We start from the raw sequence: 27,758 nt of genomic DNA, 5'->3' as shown, positions 1-27,758 counted from the left end.
GTGAACAGTATTTAACAAAGTGACTGGGATATTATGGGCACTAAATATTTGTTGAATGAACAAATTCTATAAGTGGCACTGAAAAATCCAGGAAGATCCCCACTACTGGGGATTTATAAACATAAACTAGAAGAAAATAAATTCTTATTTTAATGTCTAGGCTCTTCTGCTTCTGATATGAGCATAAACAGACTTGTTTTCTTTACTAATTTTTAAAGATGTAATCTTCAAAGAATACCAAATCACCTTTGATCAAATATTTAAAACAGCTGTGGGATTTGACATCATACTAAAAAGTTGGAAATCCTGGACCAGTTTGAAACTTTTAAATCAATGATTCTCCTGCCATCTTCTTTTTTCATCATTTGTATACTGGGTTTCTGTCTTCAAGAAGCACAGTGAATCCAAGACTTTGTGAATTTATAGTGGAGCAAAACATGAAGTTGGTCAGCCTCCCTAGATTTAGAAAATTATTGGTTTTATTTTATTTTATTTGATTATAGGTAGATCAAACAGATAGTAAGTCAGTAATTGAATAGTGTGAATGGACCAAAGAGAACTAGTACTTATCCAGCTTCTTCCATACCACAGTTGGGATGTAGGTCACATCAGAGGATCCTACAAAGTGGCCCATTGGCTCTTGCTAAGTCAGATATAACCTACCAAGCTCAAATTTTGTCAATACCTGATTCACTGGAAACTCTAGACTAACTTCTAGTGTAACTGTAATAACTAACTTCTCCCACTTTATCCTTTAAGTTGAAATGACTTGTACCTGACCATTTTCCACAGACAGACACACACACACAGACACACACACACACACACACACACGCATGCACACACACCCAAATTCTCAGTATTGTGCAGAATCATCTTCATCCTCTGTGATTTTTAGAATCAGCATAATTGAAAAATATATTGTCTAGCAAGAGGAGGCAAATAAAAGAATAGGCTTGAAAAATGTAGCTATAACAAGGTAACAGTCACGTGTTTTGGAGAGCAGAGATGGGAGTGTAGAAAGGTGGGTCAGCAAATCACTGAGATTTGAGTTAAGATGTAAAGTGGTGAATATGAGAGCCATGTAAATATTTGAGGACAAGGAAGAGAAGTATTCTGGGTGGAAAGAACCAACTGTGCACGTTCTGAGGCAACAGCTCAAGCAGAGTATTGGGGAAGGAGTCAGCCAGGAGACAAGCCTGACTGAGAGGAGGCAGTGAGAGTTCAGAGGGAAGGAACACAGCCAAGGGGAACCACATTGCAGGACCTTGTAACAGGCCAGTTTAAGCATTAAATATATTTCCTTACATGAAAAAATGGCATTTTATTTTTCCCCAAGTAGTATGCCCTTTAAAAAATCAAGCAATGACCCATATTTCCCAGTAGATAGCTGCTTGATTTTGAACCTCATCAGTTTCAACGGCAGGCCCAGTAAACATTCACCCTGTTGGCCACCACTGCCATCTAGTGGCTAACATCTACAATGACCAGATATTCTGACCACAGTGGACAGGGAGGAGGGGCACAGAGAAGGGAGTGCCTTTTGCCAGAACATAAAGTGTGAAAGCTTTCTGAGTCCACTCCAGGGAAATGAAGAAGTTCAGTGTACAGATTACTTTTTCATTGGTTTATATCAAGACTAAATCAGGATATACTAGAAGCTGTAGAGACAGGTGTTATGAAATGTATTTCAGATTTCATCAGAAGAACTGAAGAAAATTTGAGTTTGAAAGCATTGAAAACTAGAAAGACAGTGCAAGAGATGTGAAAGTAAAATATTATAAATCAAAAGATGATGAGGATGATAATGAACAGAAGTGAGATGTATAGAGGGAACAAACAGTAATCAAGTGTAACAGTAATAATAGATAAAAACTATCATATCATTAAAAATAGAGCAGTCATTTTCTATAGAATTTGATTAAGTAATAAACTATTCAGGATACATTCTGTAAATTTTAATACTTATTCTAATTTTCCTTTTAAAAATATTCTATAATAATTTTTGTTAAACTTACAAAAATAGAGTTATTATCTATTATAGCACTGTCCAAAGTGGTAACCATTTAAATTTAATTTACATTAATTAAAGTTAAATGAAATTTTAAATTCAGTCCTCAGCCCAACTAAGTGCATTTTAGCAACTCAATTGTATTTGGCAAGTAGCTACTAGATTTAACAGTGAAAATAGATTTCCATCATTTTGCAAAATACATCATTTAGGTGTGTTTTAAAGATAAATTGAAATTTTACTTTCAAAAATGGGAGGAGAGAGCATTTTAAGCAGAAGATACAGCATTTGCATACAGAGAGAAACAAGAATTAGTGTGGAATATTTAGGAAATGAGTGATCACTCTGTGTGACTGATGTACAGGTGAGTGAGCAGGAGGCATCCCAGATTCAGGTATGCTGGAAGGGTCTTTCATCACACAGGATACAGTTATCTATACTCCCGTGGTGACTGGGGAACCATGGCAGCAAGGGACAGGTAAATCTCCATTACAGAGATGACTCTGTTATAAGGCATAAATATTGGTTTAAGGGGAAAGTTACTAGGAAATAGTATCACTTGGCATCCTTTCCTGCAGCTCAGGAAGCAGGCACCATCCTGGACAACTTTGTTGCCTTCATTCCCCATGTCATTTAGCCTACCTGTCAAACTTGCCTTTTGTCTGCCAAAATTTCCTCCATCTTTAGTCCAGTCAACCTTCCTAAAGTCATTATTGTGGTACTGCATTAACCTCATTGGTCTAGCCCATCTTGCCCTACAGAAGGCAAAACAATCTTCTTAAAATTAAAAATTAATCTGAGCCTTTGTCTTCAGATCATGACATCACACTCCTTCCTTATTCTTCTCCTTCCAGTCACTTTGGCCTGGATGCCCCAAGCCCTACCCTGCTATAAGGCACTTGCATATAATGTTCCCTCTGCCTGGAGCACTGACTGCATCTCTCACTGCAGGTTTCAATTAAGTGTCACTTCTTCCAGGAAGGCTCCCATATTTTTGATGGAAACAGCATCCTCTACTTCATGTTTGAAGCACTTATTATAATTGTACTGAATTACAATTATGTTGATTATATTACATAATTACTAAAAGTAATTGTGTGTGTGCACACAAGTGTGTATGCACACGTGTGTATTTTTACCTCTGCTTTCTCCCTTTGCCTGAGAGAAACAGAGGCAGAGACTATTTTTCTCATGTACCTCGGTTCTCTCTATCGCACAGGTTAGTAAATGCATGAATTTACCAATAAACTTGTTCTCTAATTCAAACAGGACAGGACGGATGCCTGAGTAAGTGATGCAAGTAGAAATGTGGAAGATTAAGAGGAGGAGGATGAGTAGCAGATGCATCTGATGTTTTTAGTTATAGGGACATGTTTGGAATATTATTGGCAGAGTTAGGAAATACAGGGAGTGAAAATAAGCAGCAGGGTGGGGAGAAATGGTGAGAATTGAAGTGTGAGCAGCTTGCCTTTGAGTTTTCTGTGGACTATCCAACTAAAAATGCCATTTACCAGTTGTCTCTGCCAATCTAAAACCCAAGAAAGACATTTAAACCAAAGAAACACATAGATGTTTCTAATTCATAGCTGGAGAGAAAGAAATGGCTACAGTATAATACAAGCAAAAATTTGAGTTAGAAGGCAACTGATTGCATCCTTACTGCATCTTTTCCCAACTTTCCTCCCCTTTAGTATGAGCACCACCTATTTCCTTGGCAGTGACTTCCCTCCCACTGCCTTACCTCCAGGCTTTGCCTGTCCTTCCTGATACTATCACCCATTCTCTTAGGAAACACCTCCAGCTGGTAGGAGAATGGTTGGGCAGCAGAGTCAAGAACAGGAGCATATGCTGTCTGTGCAGTGGGGGATAGATGGAGGAGTCAGTGAAGTGTCCCCAAGCTTGCTCATGGGAGTGGCTGGTTAAGGATGCTTGACTGGTGATGGCTTCTATATTCCTTAATTTATTTCTCTGTGTTTCTTGAGATAACTGTGGAAAAAGAATCCTGCATGAAGGTTTCCCCTGCCCTTACTTGAGTTGAATTTGTGTGTGTGTGTGTGTGTGTGTGTGTGTGTGTGTGTGTGTGTGATATATTTCGCTGCTTTTTAGTTTTGATTTGTGATGATGCTACTTCTATCCGTCACCACCATACCAGTCTAGATTAAATGATAATTCTTCTGTGATCCCAGGAAGGGTCCTGTCAGGAAAGCAGTCTTACCCTGAGTAACAGCCTGGGTGAGTGGAAGAGGCCAGAAAGGCATGGTTAACTCCCAAAGGCAGTGGGAACCTGGCACCCTCAACAGGCAACTCCTCTCTCTCAGAGCCACACATTTGAACTGATATTCTTCCCTGGATTTAACATGTAATAAAAGTAATGTTTCAAATTTGAAAAATAAAAATTTTAATTCCCCTTCTGTGAGGTAGTTGAGGAAGATTGAGTTAGGGTATATAAGACTCTCAAAGACTGAATGAATGTTAATATGATACGATTATTAATGATGGAAATTATCTAAGTAAATATTTAACATAAGGAAAAGATAAAGTATGAACAATTATGCAAAGGAAGGAGACCAAGGAAGGAAAATAAACACAAAACAATGTTCTGAGTATTTGGTAGAGGCCTAAGAGAGAACAACTTTCTAAGATTCTAAGGAAAGTGTTTTCAAGAAAGGAAAGTGTCAAGTGCTCCAGGGAAGTTTCAGTGAGTAAAGACTGAGGTGAGTGTGGTAGGCCTGGTGGACACCACTAGTGAGGAGAAGAACAGAGTTTATGAAGCAAACAGGCTGACATAGATTGCTTGCTAAACCATCTACCAAGCAAAGCTTCCATATGTTGGAATAAGTCACTAATATGTTTTAATCAGAACTGAGAGTAAATCAGGGAAAAAATACTCTTTTGAACAATTCAAGGTAGAAGGAGAATACTTGGAAAGTCAAAAGGAAGGCTATTGAGGAACTGAAATTCTACAGTTCAGCCCTACTGATACCTCTCCCAGCTCCATCATCTCGAACAAATTTCATTTTGGCCTTGGCATCCTCATCTATAAAGGAAGTGAAATAGGTGATCTTTGTTGATACTTTCAACTTTAAAATGCTCACTTGTTTAAATCATTCAGCTTGTCTTAGGTCATTACAACAAAAAACGGCAATTTTAATACTTAATGTGTCCAATTGCATTTTTTCACCTATTAATAGTTACAAGGTAAACTAAAAAATTCACAAATTCTGAAGTACAATTGGTTCAGTAGAATTATTATTGTCATGGATTAAGTAGGATATTATTTCCAAAGGGAGACATTTCTCCCAGGAAGTAATGTTCATATATTTATTTAGGGACTTTAATAGTAGTAGTAGTGGTTATTATGGTAGTTGTGATATTGGGGATTAAATGGAGGGCCTTACAGATGCTGGGCAAGCACTCTACCACTGAGCTACATCCCCAGCCCTACTTATTCTGTTGTAGGTTCTCATTTATCAAGGTACTTATGTAAGTACTATAAATCATTATTTCATGATTTGGGGTTTTTTATTATAATATTTTTATATACATCTGTTTATTCTTAAAATTCCTTTTAACTTTCTTATTCTATAACTAAATTGAAATTTCAAATATAATAAAATTAAATCAATTTATTCTCAAATAGCACAACTGGCATTGTTTGCTCTTGGATAAATAAATAAAAACATATTTTTTTACATTTATGTTAATTTATTTTTAACACATATCATTAATAATTCTAATATGACTTTTGCTATATTGTGAATCACCTTTATTGTATAACATCCCCAAATATTATATACATTGGAAAGAAATTTTTGTTGTTGTTCTTGAATGTGTTCAATTTGTAGGCAAACCCAAGTGACTTTTTCAAAAAAGCCTACACAAGAAGCAATATCGAAGGAAGCATGGAGATTTTGTAGATAGTGAAATAAACCTGGTGATTTTTTGTTTATGTCTCTAACATTTCCGTAAACAATATAATTTAAAGAACATGAAAGAGCTGCACAGTTTGACAGATGCATTTGAGGATTGTTTATTGGCAATATTAAAATAAAACACTGCTGACATTCAAGTTCCTCTGTTTTAAAATTGCAGCACCTTATGAAATATGCCCAGAGGATTATCTGATGTCCATGGTGTGGAAAAGGACTCCAGCAGGCGATTTGGCATTCAATCAATGCCCGCTGAATGCCACAGGTACAGTAAGATGATCCACCCAAATCCAAATGAAGATTGCCATTCAAGAACAGCATTCTGTGCTTGCTTATGAAGTCGTGCTTTTGTCCTGTATCCATAAATAAGTCTTTCCAATAAGCAATTAATGAAACAATTTTAGTAAAGTACTTCCTAAAAGAAGCCAAAAAAGAGACCCCAAAAATATTGCTTGCGCAGTGGTTTCTCTGCATGACTCACAGGCATTATAAAAATAACCAAAATGACAATTTCACCTGCAGGATTTTTAAAAATAGCATAAGCCCAGTTTTCAGTCAGTCTCCCAATTATGCGATGCCTTCAAGCATCCTGTTATAAAGCTTCTCTCTGTTCTTTGTGACACACAGGCACCACTAGCAGACGCTGCTCTCTCAGTCTTCATGGAGTGGCCTTCTGGGAACAGCCGAGCTTTGCAAGATGCATATCAAATGAGTACAGACACTTGCAGCATTCAGTAGGTGCAAAGCCAGCTTTAGTACTTGCTCTGTTTATTTTTTGCTAATGATCATTGTGTGAGAATTTAACCTTCTGATGTACAATCAAATCAGTAGTCTCTGAAAAAAAAAGGCCTAATGAAAAAAATAAGATGTGATAGAAAGCTAATTTCTGTAAGTTAAGGCTAAATTGTTTTATTCCTCAGACTTGGGTTTATATAGATCCTGCTATTTAAATGAAAGAATTCCTTGTCTAATGGGAAAAGACCTAAACAAAATCTGTTTTCCAGTTTTATGTATAAGAATTAAACTATATATCATGATTAGTTCAAGTCTGCGTTAAATTCTATATGAGACCTATTTCAAAGCATACATTTAAAAATTCTTTAACTTCTCAGTAATTGGAAAATGATAAAGCTGTGTCACTGAGGTATCAAATTTCTCATTGCAGTGTGAGATTAAGATATGAAAACAAAATGACAGTGTTGTTGCACCAGAGAAATTTAATTACTTGCCAAAAATTCTGTGGTTAAAGTTTCCAAAAGTAGTTCCTGTTACCCACACATCTTTGAACTATGCAGAGAGTGATGTGTGAATATTTTGGGGACAATTACATTTTGCTTGATATTTTGTAAGGGCAAGTCATTCTCATTTTGGACACTGTTGCCATTTCATCCTGACAGCTAGGAGGACCTTCATCCATTGGAGGGGTAAACTTTGTGAGGTACAGAACAAAAAACCATCATAAGCCAAATGGGAAGTTGAACTTTGGTAGGGATGATGCTTAGATAAGAGCCTTTATATTTTGCTGTGCATGTGTTTTTTTTTTTTTTTTTTTTTTAATATTCTGACTGTCAACATAAATTTTTTAAAACACCTGAAAGATACTTTTGCTTGTGGATGGAGAAGTAGCTTGTACAATAACTACCCTTATCAATTAATGGAATTAGCACTTATCTATTTATCAGAAAAACAAAACAAACTTTACAAAATCTAGAAATATATGCTGGGTAATACATTTACATATGAAAACAATAATTGAGTTGATAACTATGTAGAGCCTTATTTCTGTCATTATAGATACATATATGTATATGTGTATATTAGCAATTTATTATTTGGCTACCTACAACCTTATTTCCATTATAAATATATACTTACATATTGTAGAGATATAACACAAATATAAATATATTTATATATTTCCTATATAGCCAAATATTCATCAGTTTAATTACTGATATGGTATGCAAATATATTGGACAACATTTACATTTTGTATTTGTTAAACTTAATTTTATGTATATATACATATAGATAAGTAAATTCTCTTTAAATAATAGCTATCAGTAACTCAAGCTATTCTATATCAGAATTAAATATGAGCAAATATGTTTATGAATTTAATTTTAATGGATTTTATTTTTCCCTCATTTTAGACATTAGAGTTTGTTTATTTTAATCTAATTATATATATTCAGTTCTTACATAGTCGTGGTGGTAAATAGAACAATTTCAAGAATTAAGTAAATATAAGCTAATTCTTAGAAATTTGTGAGAATGAAAAATATCACATTTTTGCAGAAAATCTGATGTTCTTTACAGAAATGGAAATTAGTTTGCAATCTGTGAATGCCAACCATGATAATGAAGAGCCTTTAGTCTTTGAGGTAGAAGAAATGAAATCTCAAATCGTATATGTTATAAAAATAATTCAGTTGATAAAATAACAGTCAACGTGCATATAGCCTTGTTGGCATGTATATAAAATCAGGTGCACGATCTTGTAGAACACAAAGCATCTGTGTGTTCATCTCCTACAAACCACCTACTGGGAGCTTTCAAAAATTAACTCCAATCTTCATAAGAACCTTCAAGGTGGGTGATATTATTGCTTCAGTTTTCATAGAAAGAAACTGAAGATCTACTGAGAAGGAATCCACCTAAGTGAGGTAGAGTGAAAGTTACACCCCAGGCACAACTGATCCAAAGCCTAATCTCTTTTCTGGTGGCCACTCAGCCTCCTGAGTTTTTATTTGAAATCATCTGAGCCATAATCTGGGACTGCAAGCCAGGTTCTCCTTAGATTTTCCTTAAAGTCTCTGTTTCTGTTTTTCAAATTTCATTAAATGAGCAAACACAAAAGTTGGAGTGATAATTTATCTAGTTTTTCTAAGTTTGACTTCATAATAAGAGACATCAAAGAACTTGAATCTTGATTTAAGAACTTTATTAATCCTTTTTTTGTGGTTTTTGAGAAATGCAGAGATAAAGATAGAGAGGGATGGAGTTACAGAGACAGGAGACCAACCAAGATACTGATACAAAGGGAGACAGGTAGAGATCAGAATAAGTTTGATTTATTTTTCTCTTATATTTGCTATGTTCCAGGGGAATTTTTGTCCATTGCTACAAAGCTCCTCACATATTACTCTTTTTTGGCCACCAGCTTATTGCAAAAATGTTCAACAAATTGCCTGAAAAAGGGTAATAAACTTTATTATTAAAGTTTTCATAGGTAAATGAAAATAATAGTCTTGATAATTTTTCTTATAACAAATATTAAGACAAACAGTGTACAAGCTTTATTGTTTCTTTAATGTGCACAAAGAAATGTGCTAATTTGGGTAAGTAGTATGTACTTTTAATTTTGAAATAGTCAGCAATCAAGGGGGATAGAGAGCCTGAGAAATAGGAGTTACCTGGTCTGCAAGTTTTTTGGGATATGGTGTGGCTAGAGCATGTATCCATATGCATGTATTTCTTCTTACACAGACCTCTTAGTAACTAATATGGAGACTCGTTCTAACAACTCAAGATAGAGCATTCAATTCCCTTTTTATTAATGTTGCCAACCTCCCAAAATTTGTTAGAGGCCTCTCTTCCAGAACTTAAATAATGATTGCAAAACTCAGAAATGCCCAGGAAAGTTGGAGAGTGTTATTTGTTTTATAATGGGCAGAATTCTCTTAAGTTTATTCAGACCACATGTTAAAGTCTATAGCATATTTCAAAAATTCCTAATGTATTTTCTATTATATCTGAAAAAAATTTTTTCAACTGTTTTAACTTTATTTGTTATATAATAGGTTAAGAAAAGGCCTGTCAATTATTTCTCTGTAGGGATAACATAGTAAATATTGTAGACTTTACATGACATATGCTGTTTGTTAAAATAATGGATTCTGCTTTGTAGCATGAGAACAGCTATAAACGATAAATAAAGAAATGGGAATGACTGCATTTCTGTAAAACTTTATATAAAACACAGGCAATGAACTGAACTTGGCCTGCAGACTATATTTCATTGACTCCTGATCTAGAATATAAGGTTTTTGTTTGTTTTTGTTTTTTTTTAAAGATTATAGTTCCTCAGAAATGTCTCATCAAGGCCTGGAAATGGCTATTTTGTCCCCTTTTCCCTCTATTTTCTTTAGCTTTTTAATCCACAGATACTTAGTTTCTTTAGAAGCTAATTCTAATATCTGGATAATCTGGGAATCTGCTTTTTTCTTTTTTCATTTTCAGTGTTCATAATATTTTCTGTCCTCTTTGCATGTCTAGTAATTTTTTATTGAATGTCAGACTTTGTATAAAACAAATGCAGACCATATTAATGGCCACCAGAAAACATCCCCTTTTCTTGGTTGTTCAGATACTTTGAGGGATTAATATTTCAGTTCATTCAGGGACTATTTTGAAGTTTTAGGAAGACTGCGTGTTAATAAGCTATAGTTACTATTACAAAATATCAGAATTGATAAACTTAAAAAGAGGGAAAGATTATTTTGGCTTATAGTTTCAGTTCATGTTTGCTTAGACCACTGTTTTAGGGTCTGTTGTAAGGCAATATATCATTGTAAGACAGCATGGAGGAGGAATCTGCTTACTTCACTGTGATTGAGAAATGAAAAAGAGAGATAAAGGTGCTGGGGTCCCATTATCACCTTCCAGGTCGCATCTCCAATGACCTAACATCCTGCCACAATGCCTCATCTCTTAAAGGTTCCACCAGTTCCTGAAAACACTGTGAAATCCAGACAAATTATTTCATACATGGGCCTATGGAGGACACTTACCCAAACCATAGCTAACAACATCTGCTTTCCTATTAGAAATTCTTTCCTAATGGAAAGGATGGAAAGCCGAGGGCACCCAACCTGTTAGCCTTGATGAACTGGAAAACTCATCTCTATCCTTTACAAGTTCCTAGATCAGTGATCCAGCTTTCTGCCAAAGCAAACTCAAATCCACCATATATATGTCTTTAGGGAAAGACCAGCTGGGGCTTAAAGTTGCACTCTTCCCCTGAGTAGGCATTTGCTTTCAAAGAACTAGCAAAGATTGAGAAAATTAAACTTATTCATTTTAAAAGTATTCATCCTAACTTTGCAGCTTCCTACACAAGTTAAGAACTCATCAGAATTAGAGTGTCTCAAATTTTAGAGCCTCTCAGATTTCCAAGATATTTTTTCCAGCTTGAGGAAACCAATAATTTAGGTTTCTCTTGCTATGCCAAAAGTTCTCTGACTGGGCCACACTTGCCCTCAGTTTTTGTCCAGCTTTAACAAACCTTCCCAGGAGGAGGAAAGAAAAGTGTTATTTTTTTCTTAATTTACATGTTTATTAAAAATATGGACTAATGGTCCTGTGATTGTTATTGTGGTTGGATCCAGAATTCATAAAACATAATTATAAGGGACGCTTCACTTTTTTGCTCTGGATACAAGTAAAATGTAAATAGATATGATTGATGAGACAGTGCCATTTTAGACATGAAATTTTTGATTTACATAAGAAAAGATCTCTACTTTCTGTAAACTTAATTCATATTGTTCTCACTGCATCAGTACCTCTCTGATGCCCTTAAAAGGGTGATTTTTGTAACATGTATGGGTTTTTCTAGTTGTGGAGGCAAAAACATTGGTTTTACATTAATTAGATATCCTACTAAACAAGTAAATGTCAATCATATTACAAACATGAAAAAAAACTTTAGTCATATAATTGTATTTTAAGAATTTTAAGAAAGTCTATTATATAGATGTATAAATGAAATAACTCAAATAGCTATATGGATTTTTTTTTCTTTTTTCTACCTCAGAATGCATTTCTGATTAAATTGAGAAAATCCCAAGATATATTTAAGCTATTCACAGAGTACGGAACTACTGTGACTTAGAGAAGGAATGTAGAGTCAGTTATAGGCATTGAAATTTACTGAATTGGAACTTATTCATAGGATGATTTGATATAATATACTTATGCAGAGAATTTTATTTAGGCTAATACCAAAGAAAAAATATTACAAAGGAAAGTGTATTGTTATTCCATCATTTTTTATCCTTCTATTCATCTACTCATTTATTCATTCTACAAATGTTCACTGAATTTAACTGGATCAAGCAGAGTACAAGAACCTGGAGTTACGACTTGAATTCAACTCTCAACAAACACAAAATAAATTTGGTAGGGCAAGAGATAAAATAATCACAAATTGTGATGTATTGGAAGATTCACAGGGTACCAAAATAGAGAAAAAATTGTTAGGAACTTTAGATTAAAAAATAGTGGGACCGGTACAAGAAAATGATATTTAAAACTGACCTAAAACATGAGATGAACTAGACAAGTAAAGAGTGGAGAGGACAAGTTTATCAGAGGATGAGAACACAAACATGTAGAAGAAATAACATTTGGAGAGACTTTGAGGTCTTTAAGGAAGTGAAAGTAGATCACTGGGCAGAGGTGGTAAGCAAGAAGAGAATGTCATGAGATGAAGCTAGAGAACTAAGTATGGAAAACACCATGCTGTGCCTTACGGCCCTTACTAGGAGTTGGGATTTTTTTAAGTGCAATGGGAAGCTATTGAGAGCACAGAAGCCATGTGATACAATCTAATTAAAGAGCATCCTAGAGCTGTTCTGTGGAGAATAAGCTGTAGGGCAGGAACGGAAGCCATGAAACCTGCTGCAGTAATCTGTGAGGGGTAGTGGTTAACTTTATTAAAGTTTAGTGATCACTTTTGGAGTACTGTGATACCATTTTCTGAAATGAAGAAGGCAGGACCATAAGGAATAATTTGGTACAGGTGAAGTTGAGGGTTGAAGAAGGTTTTTATGAAGTATGGAGAATGTAATTGAATATGAGAGTCAGAAGCTTAGATTCCAACCCAGGACCACAAACAATTTTGTAAGTCATCAATATAAAGAAGAGAAGATGAGGAAGTGATGGAAGACTGCATAGCTGTTTCTTTCTAGGTTTTGATGATGAATGAAAGCTGAAGAATAGATATTAATTAAAAGCAGATGCAAGGCCCCAAAAGGTTTTTGTGTTTATTTGTGGGGTTTTTTTTTTTTTTTTGGTTGTGTTTAATGGGAAATATTAGAACAATCTTTCGTGTTAAAAGAAATGATACAGTAGAAAGAGAAATAGTAAAACTTTTGAAGAGAAACAAGAAAATGAAAGGAGGAAAAAAGAGCCATGATCTATTACAGAAATGGAAAAAACAAAGTCTTTGATAAGAGAAGAGATACTTGCTACATTATAACCAGAGGAAAAAAGATGGGGAAGATGAATACAGTAGGAACAGCTTAGCAAGATTTGTTTGGGAAAGATTATGAGTTCTTCATCTGGCAGACCCCTTTTCTCCATTAAGTATGAGGCAGGATCATTAGGTAAGAGTGAGGATTTAGAGGAGACAGGTGTCTTTTCAGAAAGGATGAAAAGATATGAAATAGTAATTTAAAGGAGGTTGAAAATAAGCCTATTAGAGAAATACAATAGGATTATCAAGTTGCATTGGGTACAATCTGAGATTTGAAGTAAAGAATTCAGAGTGAAGCTAGTCAGTCTAGTTGTAATTTTTTTCTAGCAAAGTTGAACTACTTGGGTAGGGGGCAAAGAAGTTATTCTTCCTATTCAGAAAAATTTTTAAAAATATTTTTGAGAACCAAAAGTATCAGTAGCAACTGAAAACTTGTAAGAAGATAGAATCTCAGTCCCTGTCCAGATCTACTTGATCAAAATCTACATTTTTTTAATTTTGTTTATTTTATTGTAAACAAATGGGATACATGTTGTTTCTCTGTTTGTACATGGCGTAAAGGAATACCATTTGTGTAATCATAAATTTACATAGAGTAATTTTGAATATAACCTTTTGTGATTCACTTGCAGATTAAATTCTGAGAAGCACTGCAGTGGGTTTTATCTAGGGTTGCACTTTTGGTTGATGAATGCATTGGAGTTAAAGAGGGCAAAGAAGTAAAATGACTAAAAATAAAATGTGGTCAGCTCCATACCATAATGAGACATACCATAATCATAGAAGATATTTGATCTTCCTCTCTTGGGGGAATTGTACTTTTTCACCCCCTTGAATTTAGGTGTACCCATGTGGCTGGTTTTGGTCATTTGGTTGTGCATGCAGGTGATCTCTGTCATGTCTAATCTGAGGATGTCATTACCAGTGCATGATCATTTATCCTTCATCACCTCAAGTCCCTGAATGACTCTGATAGAGAGAGGCTTCCAGATGATGGGTTCCACATGTAACATGAGAAATAAACCTCTCCTGTTTCAGGTGTTAAGATTTTGGAGTTGTCATCATAGCATAACTTCTATTTAGATTCTTGTTGTTTAATGCTCTATTCCTAGAATCAAAGAAAAAAAAAAAAAAAGAAAAACTCAAGTAATGGAAATAGAATGAGAAAGAGAAATATCGAGTCAGTTAATGCTCTGCCTACCTTTGGGGAGATTCCTGAAGTTTTGGGTTTCAGTCTGGGATGACTATACTGCTTTGAGCTCTTGGAGCATGTTCCAGTTCTATACCATGGATGGAAATATTTATGAGAAATCTGGTTTTGTTAAGTGTTCAGAAAAGCAATCTTACCTACATATGTGCTTTGCTCAAGAATTGTAATTTTGTCAAATTTTAGCCAAAAAACTACTAAATTAAATCTATTCCTAGATTTCACTGGTTACATGAATTTACTGTTTCTCGTTTTTATTTTGGAAATTTCCGGTTTCACAGGGAAACATGTATAGTGTATGCCTACTCAGTTTTCTTCATGACTAATTATTGTCATAACAATCCTAATAATCCTCATATTCATGTCATCCTTTCTCTCACTTTAGAGGTTGCTGGAAGATGAAAGTGGGATATGCAACGCCTCTTAGGACAAATCCTATTCAAACCATTAACCCAGACTGTAACTGACACATAAATGATTTATGCAGGACAATATAGGGCTAAATCAGCCTTATCATATTATCTATAGACAAGAATCGCCTTTTCAAATGTAACTCCTAGCTCTAGAGTAACTCTAAGATGAAACACGTTCTTTATGTCAAATTCAGGGAAAATTGTAAAATGCTCATACTAGATCTCAGGGTGTATCTTATTCCCTATACAGAATAATCTGTCTTTCTTGGAGACTCAAGTTAGATATGTGAGTAACTTAATGTCATTTTCAAGTGAATGACTTTAGTCTCAGAAAATGACAGAATTATGAACTGAATCAAAAGATATATTTAGATTATTGCTTTCTGAAAAGAAGCTCCATGTATAATTATCTGTTAATTGAAGCCACTCAGAACTGTGAGAACCTTTAATATACCTTACAGATGGACTGTAGGAGTTGCTGCTGAAAATAATATATAAATATATGATGTTTAAAATGTTTCATTTGCACAAAGCAACTATGATAAAACTTTTTTTAGGATTTACACAATGGAGGCAACTATAGCTGGCAGTGGGAGGCATAAAATGAAAGAATAAGGTTATTTCAGAAACACACCTACTCTTTAAGCTGTGACCCTCACCACTTATCTCTATATAAAGAGCAAGGAGGCTTAATCCAGAACTATAAAAAGCATGTATTTTAGATTTCATTTTTTCCCTTTCACTATTGATCTTGTCAACAGCATTAAATGTGAATGACACAAAAACTTTTAAATTGTCCTTTGGAGCAAAAATACTCAGAGAGTATTTGAATGTGAGCAGGAATAATCACTGAGAATTATAATTTTTAAGGAAATACTAAAATTATAAAAGCCTTTCCATTCTAATTAGGAAATTTTTAAATTCCTAAAATTAAGAGAGAAATTTTAAATATCACTCAATGGAAATTGAATTCTTTATATATCCTTAGTGACTTTTCTTCCTCTTAAATAAAACTGCCTACAAAGGTTTTTATATTTTTAAAGCAGATATTGGTAAATAGCTTTGGGAATGTTACATATTATATTCCAAAATAATGACTGCTACTCAAACGCTTGATAATACCTTATAATCTAATGTTATTCAAGTCACTTTTTCTTATATATTTTTTCTTCTAGAGAAAATGTTTAATATCTCTTAAAATGTGTAATTTACGATTTTTAAATATTTAAGCACTTTAATAATTTCTGACAAAGAATTTTATTAAACCTGAGTTAACCATGTGATGGCTAGGCAGATGGGCTCTGGAATCAGATTCCCTCAGTTCAAATCTTGATACAATCACTGTTTGTCTCTACAAGTCCTGGGGCATGGAGCTAACCTAAGTAAGTCTCTTCATCCGTAGATTTGGATAATTGTAGCACACGTAAGGACCATGTCGAAATCCAAATCATATATCTCATATAAAATACATGATCCTGTGCTTGACATATAATAGGACTCAGTAAATGTGTATCATTAGTATTATTATTTTCGAAGGTAGAAATTACATAACTATAAATGTTGATGTTTACAATTTTCAAAATGCCTATTGATACTAATTGGATATCTTTTAAAAGTCACCTCCATCATGTAAAACTTCTCTAGTCATTGCATATTTCTTTAATTTGGATGATCATAAATTGTTGCTTTTTTCCTGTCCACAGTTGAGTATTGTAGTTGAAGAAAGAAAATGAAAATCTTTCCTCAGCTTCGGTTCATTTGGAAAACCCTTATAACATGTATGTGTGTGTGTGTGGTAGACAATGTGCTGGAGATTGCAGAAAACCAAAGATGAGTATGAAAATATAAGCCCTTTAGGATTTTATGGTTTAGTAAAATGAATAAGAATACAAGCAATATAATAATATAAGATAGAGCAAGGTTACTTCTATAAGGTTTGAAAATAGAGTGGCTATCATACCCACTGTTATATGAATAGAATTTATGAAGGAGAAGGAAAGATAATAATTGTGTAAGAAGATTTGGGGACAACATTTAAAATTATAGAAGAGCAAAGACAAGATCCATGGGGTTTCTTTGGGAAGTTGTGAATAATTTGGACTGCTAGGTATTGAAGTGCTTTTGGCAATAGTGGAACAGTAGAGTGGACCAGGATGACCTTCACTGATCATACTGAATTCTGCCTAAATACAGCAAGCACATTTTCAAGTGCTAAATTATAGCAGAGCTCAAAATAAAGAGTGAAGTCTACAGGTACTAGAATTGAAGAGGAAAAATATAAAAGCTATAGGGAAAAGCTGTGGGAGTTCCAGGTCATATGTGAGCCTTAGGTGCTAGCTACTGAGATTCAAAAGCCCTCATAGGGACACCCCAAAGGTCCCCTTCCAAACAAGCACTGAGGCTCTGCAATGACCTGGCACTCCTCATTCCTCTGACTTCAAGAATTGGAAAAATTCTATGCACTCTTAGGCCCAGTGGACATTTGTAATTCATACAAGGATTTGGAGGAAGAAGAAGCAGCAAATCCTTATGAGTTTCAGAAACTGAAAGTCCTAGATGGAACCATAAATGGAAGAAATGAACATGAATATTAGCATAAGCTGAATTGGAATCATTGAGCTGCCTGAAGGCTTTACTACCAGAGAAACACCTGACACTAATAGAACTATTCACAAACCAGGGCTTGGAGTCTCCTGAAGGATAAGGACATACCACTGAATATGTTTACAGTAATTACAAATATGGTTAGGCAAAATACCACAAGGAAGAGCCCACAAATGCCAGAATCAGAAGTAGAAATGTAAAAGGAAGAAATGATACACAATATGAAAAAACTGTATTTGTCTACAATAATTAATAAAGAACAGAAAGCAAAGTTAAGTAATGGAAGAATGTAAAAAATATTAAGCAGAACTTCCGTAAGTGTAAAACATAATCATCAAAAATTAAAGAATAGACTAAATAGCCAATTAAATCCAGTTGAATAAAGAATTAGTGGTCTGGAGTTAAATATTGAAGACATGGACCATTATCCATCTCCTGTACATAGGGAAAGGATGGAGCTGAGAAAGATTACACAACCAATATTTAGAGGAATTGGAAAATGAATACAGGAGAAGAGGAAACAAGTTATTTACCTAGGGAAGAGGTAGATGATATTTCCATTTGTCCTGTTTATTAAGTGGTAGAAGCATAATTTAAACTCAGGTTGTATAATTCCAGCAGCTCTTTAAGCTTAACACACAGCAAGATTTCCAGAAAGAATAATTTGTAGGTAATTGGAAAGTTTAATTGTAACTTACAAAGTTGTATGTTTCAAACCAGAGTTCATACCCCTGATTTGGGTTTTGAAGAGAACTACTGAGAAGACAGTAGATGAAGTAACAATATGAAAAGTTGGTATTAAAGAAGATATATAAAATCGGACCTGTTTTTGAGAGAGAGAAATGAAGAAGGGATTAGGTAGGATTAAGAAAATCCTGGGGGATAACTACAGAATTAAAACATACAGACAAAAATAAAGGAGGAGAGGGGCTGGGGAGATAGCTCAGTTGGTAGAGTGCTTGCCTCCCAAGCACACGGCCCTGGGTTCAATCCCTAGCACCGCAAAAAATAATAATAATAAATAATAATAAAGGAGGAGAGATAGCAGATAGAAGGTGGGTTGAAATAGAGAAATGGTAAGATGAGCAAACCTATCTGTACCCAACTTTTTCATAATCCAGGAAAGAAAAAAAAATATCTACCAGATAAACTTAGATTTGTCATTCTAGAAAAAGGAAATAAAAGCATAGGCAGGAGGTAAGAACCTTTCACAGTATGCTTGCACTGTGAAAGAAAGATTGATAACTGGATATTGTCTTTCGACTAAATAAGTTCTAGCTGGAAATGTGTCTTATCCAAACATTCTTTATACCCTGGATGAATGTTATAAATAGGTTAGTGTGTAAATATACTACAAGGAATTTGTCCTGAGTACTTTTCACTAACAATGCCAGAAAGATGCTAATTAGTGCCAATTGTGAGAACTGGTATTGGAATCTGAGCACCTGTTTGCTAAGAACTGGATTGAGAACAACTTACACTACATAAGCCTCCTAAGCAGCTGTCAGTCGGCAGTGATGTTGGTTTATGACCGATTTGGGCTGAATTTGATGCTGCCCCAATGAGAAATTGGCTTCCTATCTCTGATGAGTCGAGCTATTCAGTGCCTTCTCTAACTATTTTTACTGCAAACAGAAAACATGTCTCAGTATATTGTTCCTCAATCTTCAAATCAATATTGTGATGCTTTTGGATGAGGGGAGCATACATTAGATTCACAAAAGTTAGATCCCTCACAGACATGTGTGTGGGTTGACAAAATAATAAAGGCTGATTTGAGGCAGTCAGGCATTATTTACCTTGGCAGCCATTGCTGTGTTATGTTCCTAATGGGGAACAGTTTAATTCCTCTGCTGCTCTGAGTATCACAACTGTGATTTACACCACCAGCACAAAACTGAAGACTGAATTTATGACACTTTGTAAGTTAGACCCTGTTAACTTCTCTTCTGAACTTCCTTCTGAACCACAGACTATCTACTGAACCACATACTTTTCAGCAGGCTGCATTCTCTTACAGTCAGGTGGTTTATATATCTCCTGATATTCTATTCTCTTTTAGTCAGGTGATTTATGTATCTCCTGTTATTGATACCAGTGTTTGCTAGGTACTGTGTCCAGGAATGAGGTAGGACAACTTCCAATTGCACGTAACAATCTATGATCTAACAATGTAAGCACAGAAGACAGTTGACTCATTTATTCCTTCAATTCATTCATCGAGCATATTGAGGAAGTCCTCTCAATGCTGGAAATGTAATAAATAAAATGGACAAAATATAGCAGGTCAGGTTGAGCACAACAAATTAGGATAAGGTGATTGAGAGTGACAAGGATATCCTTTAAGATAGTTACTCAAATAACATTTGTTTGAGAAAGTGACAAAAAGGATGTGAATCTCCATGAATGTCTACTCCAGATAAAAAAGAAAAGCAAATGCAAAGGTCCTGCGACAGGCATGTACTTTTTACCATGGAGAAAATGTAACAGAACCAGAATGACTAGAGCACAGGGGATAGGTCAAAAATGCTAGAAGTCTCCAGGAACTAGATCATATAAGGCACTCCTACCATGGTGAGGCCAAAAGATTTCCTGTGTGCAGCAGCTCCTGCTAATTATCTCAGGCTGTATAGTTTCATTTGAATGAAGAAAATAAGCCTTAAAACATTTTATTACATTGTTGTGTTTTTCAAATCCTGCCAGAGACATGGTAAGCTGAATCTCCAGGGCTTTCAATTACATAAATAATAAGCTGTCATGTTGAAATACAAACCCAGGAACCCTTGGCTCTAAAGCTCATTCCATTCCACTACAAAAGTACAGTTAGCACATAACAACTAAATTCACCCTAACTACATTTTACTGTGTTCTATGATAAGACTGTGAATAACACAGTGAAACCTGCCTCACAGTGCAGGAAAACTATAGAAACTGAAAGATATATTGCTAAATGATTATTATTCATTGTGATAAGGGTCATACATGTACAAGGTAAGAGATATCAGAGAAGCAATTTATTAACTTTGTTAAGATAGTGACAAAAGCAAGACTATCTTTGAATGGTCTTTAAACAGGAGATAATGAAAGGGAGGAAGATAGAGCATCTAGTGCAAAAAAACATGAGGCCATGCAGTACATGACCTAAACCGGAAAGTGAAAATAGTTATCAATAGTTCAGCATAGGTGAAGCTGGAGTTCAGGCTAGTGGTACATGTCATTGTAGGACACCTGATGGCTTCTACTCTGATGGCCAGTGTCCTGATTGATGAATGCTGTTTCTGTATCATGATTAAATATGTTACTAATGTCATTCCACAGCTATTGGTCTTGAGTCTGGAGAGAGGGTCTCGATCACTAATACCATGCCATTCATGGGAGCCTTAGCTTGTGATTGCTGTCTGCCACTGAAAGAGGATAGAAAGAAGTTAAAGAAGAAAATGGGAAAAAAATAAACCATCTCAATTCATTCTGGTTTTTAGCATAACACAACAAATATAAAATGTGTCTGAAGATTTTTATTTATTTTTTGTCCTGGGGATTAAACCCAGAGGCAGTTAACCACTGAGCCATATCCATAGCCAGTTTTATATTTTATTTTGAGACAGGATCTTGCTAAGTTGCTTAGGGCTTCACTAAGTTGCTGAGGCTGGCTTGGAACTTGCAAACTTCCTGCCTCAGCCTCCTGTGCTTCTGGGATTACAAATGTGTGCCACTGTGCCTGACTATGATGATTTTCAGTTTACTGAAATATTATTAGGGAATTTTCAAGGTAAATAAAAGTAAAATCCTGAAAGTATCAAGATAATACTTTTAAAAATGTAACTCTTAGAAAATTTCTACCTTTATAATTAGTGCAGATTGATTACCATAACTTGTTGGTGTGTCTTTTAATGAGAAATTGAAACACAGTTATGATGACAACTATTACACTTTAACCTTTCTATTTCAGTATTTCGCTGATGTGTTCATTCTTGCTTATTTCATGATTTTTAAGCTAATTTCATAAAAAATTTAGCCATGTGAACATAAAGGTCAACCTTTATTTAAGAAGTAAAGCAGATCCTTGTTATTTCTGTAACCTCTCTTACCTTTCCATTCTTCTATCTGCCAAGATTCTTTTCTTCTCTTGAGCTGTAAGATAAGCAAACATGAGAATCAACAGCCATTTTTCTGGCCATCAAACTAATTTAAGCTTTGCATCTAAATGATTTCTTCTACTGCTGAGAACCCATCTGAGAGTTTTTCATTTTTTCCCCTGTTGTTTCTTATTTTAAAAATAAAACTAAAGCAATCTAACTTTCAATCATGTCATAATAAACCTCTAAAATTTAGAGACATTTTCTTAAGCTAAAATTGTTGCAACAACTCTTTGATACTAAGTAAAGATGTATTTAAGGCAAAAATGATTAAAATTGATCATGAAAATTGATAATTTTGAAGCATTTATAATCCTCATCTCTGACCACACCTTCCTGAACAATCTCTCATGTGTATCTCATGCAAATATATAGTTTAACTTTCTTCTCTAATTAAAAACCTGAATTTATACATATTTTCCCTAATGATATTAAATTGCATTTTCTACCTAGAAATGGCAAGTCCATTGGGTTTGACTAGAGGTATATACTCGTTGTTTTTGTATGCTGGATGTTTATCAGAATGTGGCATACACACAATTTAAAGTTTTTGTATCTTCTCAAGTATTGCAAAGCTATTTTAAACTTTGTCAGTAAATTTTTAATATAGCTTTTGATGAAGATTTGTAGAGAAATGGTAATGAAGGTTCTGATGTTGATTGTGTTCTTTTGACTATCACAGATTAAAGAGCACCTGGCTAAGGGGCAGAGAACGCTGGCAGGTGATGGAATGTCCCAGGTGACGAAAACACTGTTGGATTTAACTCAGAGGAAAAATTTCTATGCAGGAGATCTTCTGATGTCTGTGGAAATCCTCAGAAATGTTACAGACACATTTAAAAGGGCAAGTTACATCCCTGCATCTGATGGTGTCCAGGTAAGAGAGACAATGCCATGAGGGATAGGACTAGATAAGATGAGATCAATTTTTAGCACCCAGAAGCCAGTGCAGCCACCTAGGAGGGAGCCTGGACCAGAGGGAGAGAATGTTCACCCCTGCAGGGGAAACATCCAGGCTGTGCTTAGTGTGAACTCTGGCAATGACCTCAATTCCTTTCCACATTCTGTACCTCAGTGTCCTCAACCATAAAATGCTCATATTACACCTCAAGGAGATACTGAATGAGAATGTGTGTGAAGTGCTTTGAGCCCTCAAATAAAAGGCATTACAGCAAATTCAAGGTAGTATCACGGATATTTTATTCCCACATTTAATATCACCATCTTGCCATAGGAGACTATTAAAAGTACATTAAGCATAATGAAAGCACATTAACTATAACATGCAAAGAAGACATAGTTTAAGGTTTGTTTGGGGGTTTGCTATTAGAAGAGGGAGAACCATATTTAATTTTGTGGAACCATTGCCTAAAAATATAAGGCAGATGGAAAATTGTTCTGTATAAGAAAATAAGAAATTCACTAAGTGTTCACAGCATTTTTTTTTCTTGCTATGGAAGACTTTTAGAGCAAAGTCATTTATTTCCACAATAGTGTTTAAGTACTCATTCAATTTTAGTATTGCCTTTGTCATTAAAACAAACCTTATCAAATGGCAAAAACAATAGCATATTTAATGCAACCTCAGTTTGCATTTCAGATTAACTCTTTTTGTGCTGTAGACTAAAATATATTCCTGCCAAGAATGTTGAGTTGATTTCTGCATTTTCAGCATAATATTCTTCCTGTTATCTCTGTTAAAAGTTGATTAAAATAAAGGATTGGCAAAACTCCCAGATCAGGTATTGTTTGCTTCATTTGGGAGTTTTGTTTGTATTTCACTTTGTAAATACATCAGTTTTTTTGTTTGTTCATTTTTGGATTTTTTGTTTGTTTTTTGCTTGCTTGTTTTGGTTTTGGTTTTAAATAACTATTAAGGGAAAGAAAAAAGAAGGATTTTTGGAATCATGGAGTTATTCACAAATAATGTTGCTGCCTTTCTTTGTATACTAAAATTAGATGCACATGCTGCTGAGAGTATCTGCTGTGAGAATTATTGGTGCTGCATTCATAGATTATATCATCAGTGTCTACTTTTTAAATCATAACTGTAAAATTCCATGAGGAAGGGTACTAGGTGGAAGATTGACATCATTTGGTCATTTAAATATGATATTTTTCTTACAAAGGATGAAGCAGTTTTCTAATATTAACAACTTAATAAAGTCATATACAATTTTTCCCTACAGTTCTGAAATAATTTTATTAGCATTGTCATTAAAACCAAACATTTGAAGTCCTTGACATAAAGTACAACTTTTAACTTCAAAAACAAACCAAAAGAAAAAAAAAAAAAAAAAAAAAAAAAGACTCTGAGACACTATGTTCACAATTGAAACATTAGGCAGAATATTGTACTAAGTAATCTCCAACTTTCAAAAGTATAGGGGTTTAAGATTTTATGTAGTAAATTGAAGAAATTAAGATTATCAGGTATGTTAGTAATATATTTTGATTGAGCTACTCATTAGAATACATGACTCAATGAACCATTAGTTTAACCAATTGCTTAATCTTAAACACTAGCTGGTTTGAATTAAATGAAACAATTTGTACTGATTATTCTGTGGTATTTTGTGCTAGTTAGAAACAGATTCCTCCATTTCCATCCTATGCTCTCTTCCGTCCTTTACATATACACAAAGTCCAGAACTCATTGATATCCTCCTAATTCCCTTTAAAGTGGAATTGCATTTTCCTATTCTATTGATTTTACTGGTATCTTTTTAGTCACCTGGAATGCCATCTTTTCTTGTATTCTTTCTTCTCTTAGTTCAACTCTGTCACATATTTTCCAATGCCAGACCACCAAATCCCAACTCTGTCTAAAAACTATTTTTTCCTTTCTCTGAAATCCCAGAGAACTTTTACCTCTTTTATTTTCCACAGTTCAATACAAATGAATGCATATGTTCCTTTCTTTATTTGCTTTATTATAAACTCTGGTTTGTGGACCATCCTCAATATTCCATGTACTTTACATAAACATCAACTTGCCATATGCGAGGTTCTGAACATTTCTGTTTGGTGAGCACCCCAGGCTTGATATGATATGAACTAAACTCATCTTGAATTCCAAGTTCTCTTGCATTTCTTACTTTCCTTTTGGAATTTACAATCCGAACCTAGACTAGTAATGTCATTGTGACTTTTGCCTTTTCTTCTTTTCCTGTTGAGTCTGCCAACACAATGCTTCTTCCATCTATTCTTTCCTCCATCTTCCTACTGCTGTTATCCTAACCAGCCTCTAATGATCTCAGCCTACACTATTTCTGTGGTCTCTTTCCTTTGATACTTTCACATGTTTACCTACATGCCTATTCATGTTGTACACGACATTCCTGTTAGTTGTCCTAGGACAACAAAGAAACATCTAAGAACTCTTCAGTGGAGCCTCAAGGTCCCTGGATGACATCCCATAATCTTTATATTGGCTTCTAGTGCACTGTGCAGTACATAGATTACCTATGTCTCCAGCCTCATACCTAGATTGCTCTTCCTCTTTGTTGATTATACACCTGAGCCAAATTAACCCTTCCTCCTTCCTGAATGTAGTGCACATTTTTGGTTCTGGGTCTTTGCTTCCTTTGTGCTTTCAGACTGGCTTCACTTTCTCAACCTTCTAAAGTCACCTCTTGGTAATCTGGGCCTCTGAATGCCTGTAGCACGCTCTCTTCTGCATCTCCTTATGCCTTAAATTATTAGCACTTGCTGGAAGTTTTTTGAAAAAGGAGAAATTTTCTTGATCCATCTTGGGACCCTAGCCAAGCTCCAGATCCCTACCCCAAATATGGTTTAGAATCAGATCTTGAATAGAGAAGGCATTCAAAAAAAGTTGATTGAATAAATCAACAATAAAACTAACATTAACAAATAATCAAATAGTTATCATTGAACGGTTTTCACCCTTTTGTTTCCCATTGGGAAATGATGAGTAATAATAACAAACTAAGTAAAACCATGTGAAAAGAATACATTCTTTTAAATGTGGTTATATGCAGGGCATTTTATTTAAATGACTAATATGCTGGGTTCAAAAAATTGATTTGGCATGTTGATGAAAGAGACAGAATAGCTGCAATCTACTTTATACACACGTGCACACACACATGTATGTAAATGCATTTATTTTTATTAGAAATCAAATAAATTAAATTATGAAGACCTTGAACAAAATTGAAGGCTTTAAGATGGCTGTGATAATGTTATAACTTAAAAGCATGAAAATTGGCATGATTCCTTTCAATACATGAAGCTCTTCTCTTTATTCAGATGACTTGTAATTATCAATATTATTTCCAAAAGGCAAGATTTGGGGGTCTTTTGTTCTGTTTTGGTTGTTTGGGGTTTTTTGGTATTTGAAGAAAATGTATCCATGGAGAATTTCATTCAGCAGAATTTCTAAATATCACTATGGCATTTGTATTTTTATACCATCTAGGCTTGCTCAATAGCCCAGGAGAGAAAAAATAAAAATAAAAATGCAGAACTATATGTTTACTGTTAAATTTTTAAAGTATATGAATTATTATTGTATTTACCCATGTTAGCTCAATCTGTTTTTTTTTTAATGTTAAGGTTTTCTTTTGTCTTTCTTACTTTTTAAAATTTTTACTTTATCAGGTGTGGCTTGACAACTTCATAAACCAAAATATGTTGTAGCTTTAAAAATCCACAAAATTATGAAGTTAAATGTTCCTGATCATTCACATTACTGAGTAACAACATTATGATCACATGAGCCACTGGAACATCAAGTTCTTAGAATAAGTGCCCCTTTTTATTATTTAGGAAAAATAAGTTGTTGCCATTGACAACTAAGAAAAGAGGAAGAAAAATATAAAACCCATATAATTTTATTCCAGAAAAGTATACATCTTTGCCTTATCAAATGAAGATAATTGGGACTTAAAATCATTATAGTGTAAATTCTCAGAAGTCCAAAATATAATCACCATTAATTTTATAGAAAAATGCAAGGCTTAATCCCTTTTCACTTTGCTAAATCAACAGCAGATTCTATTAAAATGTGCACAATTATTTCAATAAGCAAGAGGACTTAACTACAAAGCAGGGAAGTTTGCCTTCACTCAGTACTCTGCATGCAACCATTTAACTCTTTGGCAGCTGTTACACATTAAGATTATGCCCAGGCCTGAAGCAGTGGCATAGGCCTATAATCCTAGAGACAGGAGGATCATGAGTTTAAAGCCAGCCTCAGCAAAATCCAGGTGCTAAGCAACTCAGTGAGACCCTATCTGTCAATATAATACAAAATAGGGCTGGGGATGTTGCTCAGTGGTTGAGTGCCCCTGAGTTCAAACCCAGTACCAAAAGAAAAAAAAAAAAAAAGATTATGCCCAACATCAAAACATATACATGATACTTATTGTTTTTTTAATGCCAAAAACTTGAATTAAAACAATAAAATAGAAAAGCAGCAAAACAAAACAAAGGAAATAATTTCTGACATTAACAGTACCCTACACTGGCCACATACCAATTCTCCAAGGAAAGAATTTCATATAATCCCTACCAGCTGCACCCTGTCTGATCAGGCACTGGGTCATAAAATAAAGCTCCACATTAAGTCTTTTTTCCTTTTACTGGAAGGTACCCATTTTTGGATATCACTGTGAAACTGTTTCATCCTGATCTGGATAATATCGTCTCTGTCGTCTCCACCATTTCATCTCCATCTAAGATAGAAAGACTGCTGTATGTGTAACACAGTGCTAAGCTGCCTTTCATTTTAAGTCACATTCTAATTTATGAAATGTTAAATTTGAAAAAAAAAAAAAAAAAGCTTATGTGTCTATGAATGGTAAACCATAATTATACTATTTGGAATCTGGTGTCCCAACTTGAAAAGTCTTTTCCCCTTAGGCATATTGTTTTCCTAACCAATGTACTTTGTCATATCTCCCAGAACTCATATGAGTTTTCTAAGTGGCATATCCTTCCCTTTTCCCATTTGACATATATTCTTTCAAGATTCGATTCAAATATAATTTTTTCTCAAAAGTCTTCTCCCCAAACCTAGGCAGAATTGGATTTCTTTTTACTCCTCTGGCCTTTTGAAAAGTTATATATATCTCCACTGTAGCACTCACATACAGCATTGTAATGATTATTTCTAAGTCTGCCCTCAACAGTAAAATTTAAATTTGTGGAGGGATTATGTCACTAGGGCTTCG

General features: G+C 34.6%; 1 protein-coding gene across 1 annotated transcript in view; it reads left to right on the top strand.

Annotated features, from left to right (window-relative positions):
- Nucleotides 1–27,758, top strand: part of ADGRB3 (adhesion G protein-coupled receptor B3) — a 684,429-nt gene that overhangs the window by 307,083 nt on the left and 349,588 nt on the right. The window contains 3 exon segments of the mRNA XM_079147374.1: nucleotides 6,104–6,205; nucleotides 6,568–6,674; nucleotides 22,244–22,438. Coding sequence (XP_079003500.1) covers nucleotides 6,104–6,205; nucleotides 6,568–6,674; nucleotides 22,244–22,438 — 404 coding nt within the window.

This window comes from Sciurus vulgaris (genome assembly GCF_902686455.1).
Source record: "Sciurus vulgaris genome assembly, chromosome: 7".
Taxonomy (NCBI): domain Eukaryota; kingdom Metazoa; phylum Chordata; class Mammalia; order Rodentia; family Sciuridae; genus Sciurus; species Sciurus vulgaris.
This window is presented reverse-complemented; position numbering and strand designations above follow the sequence as displayed.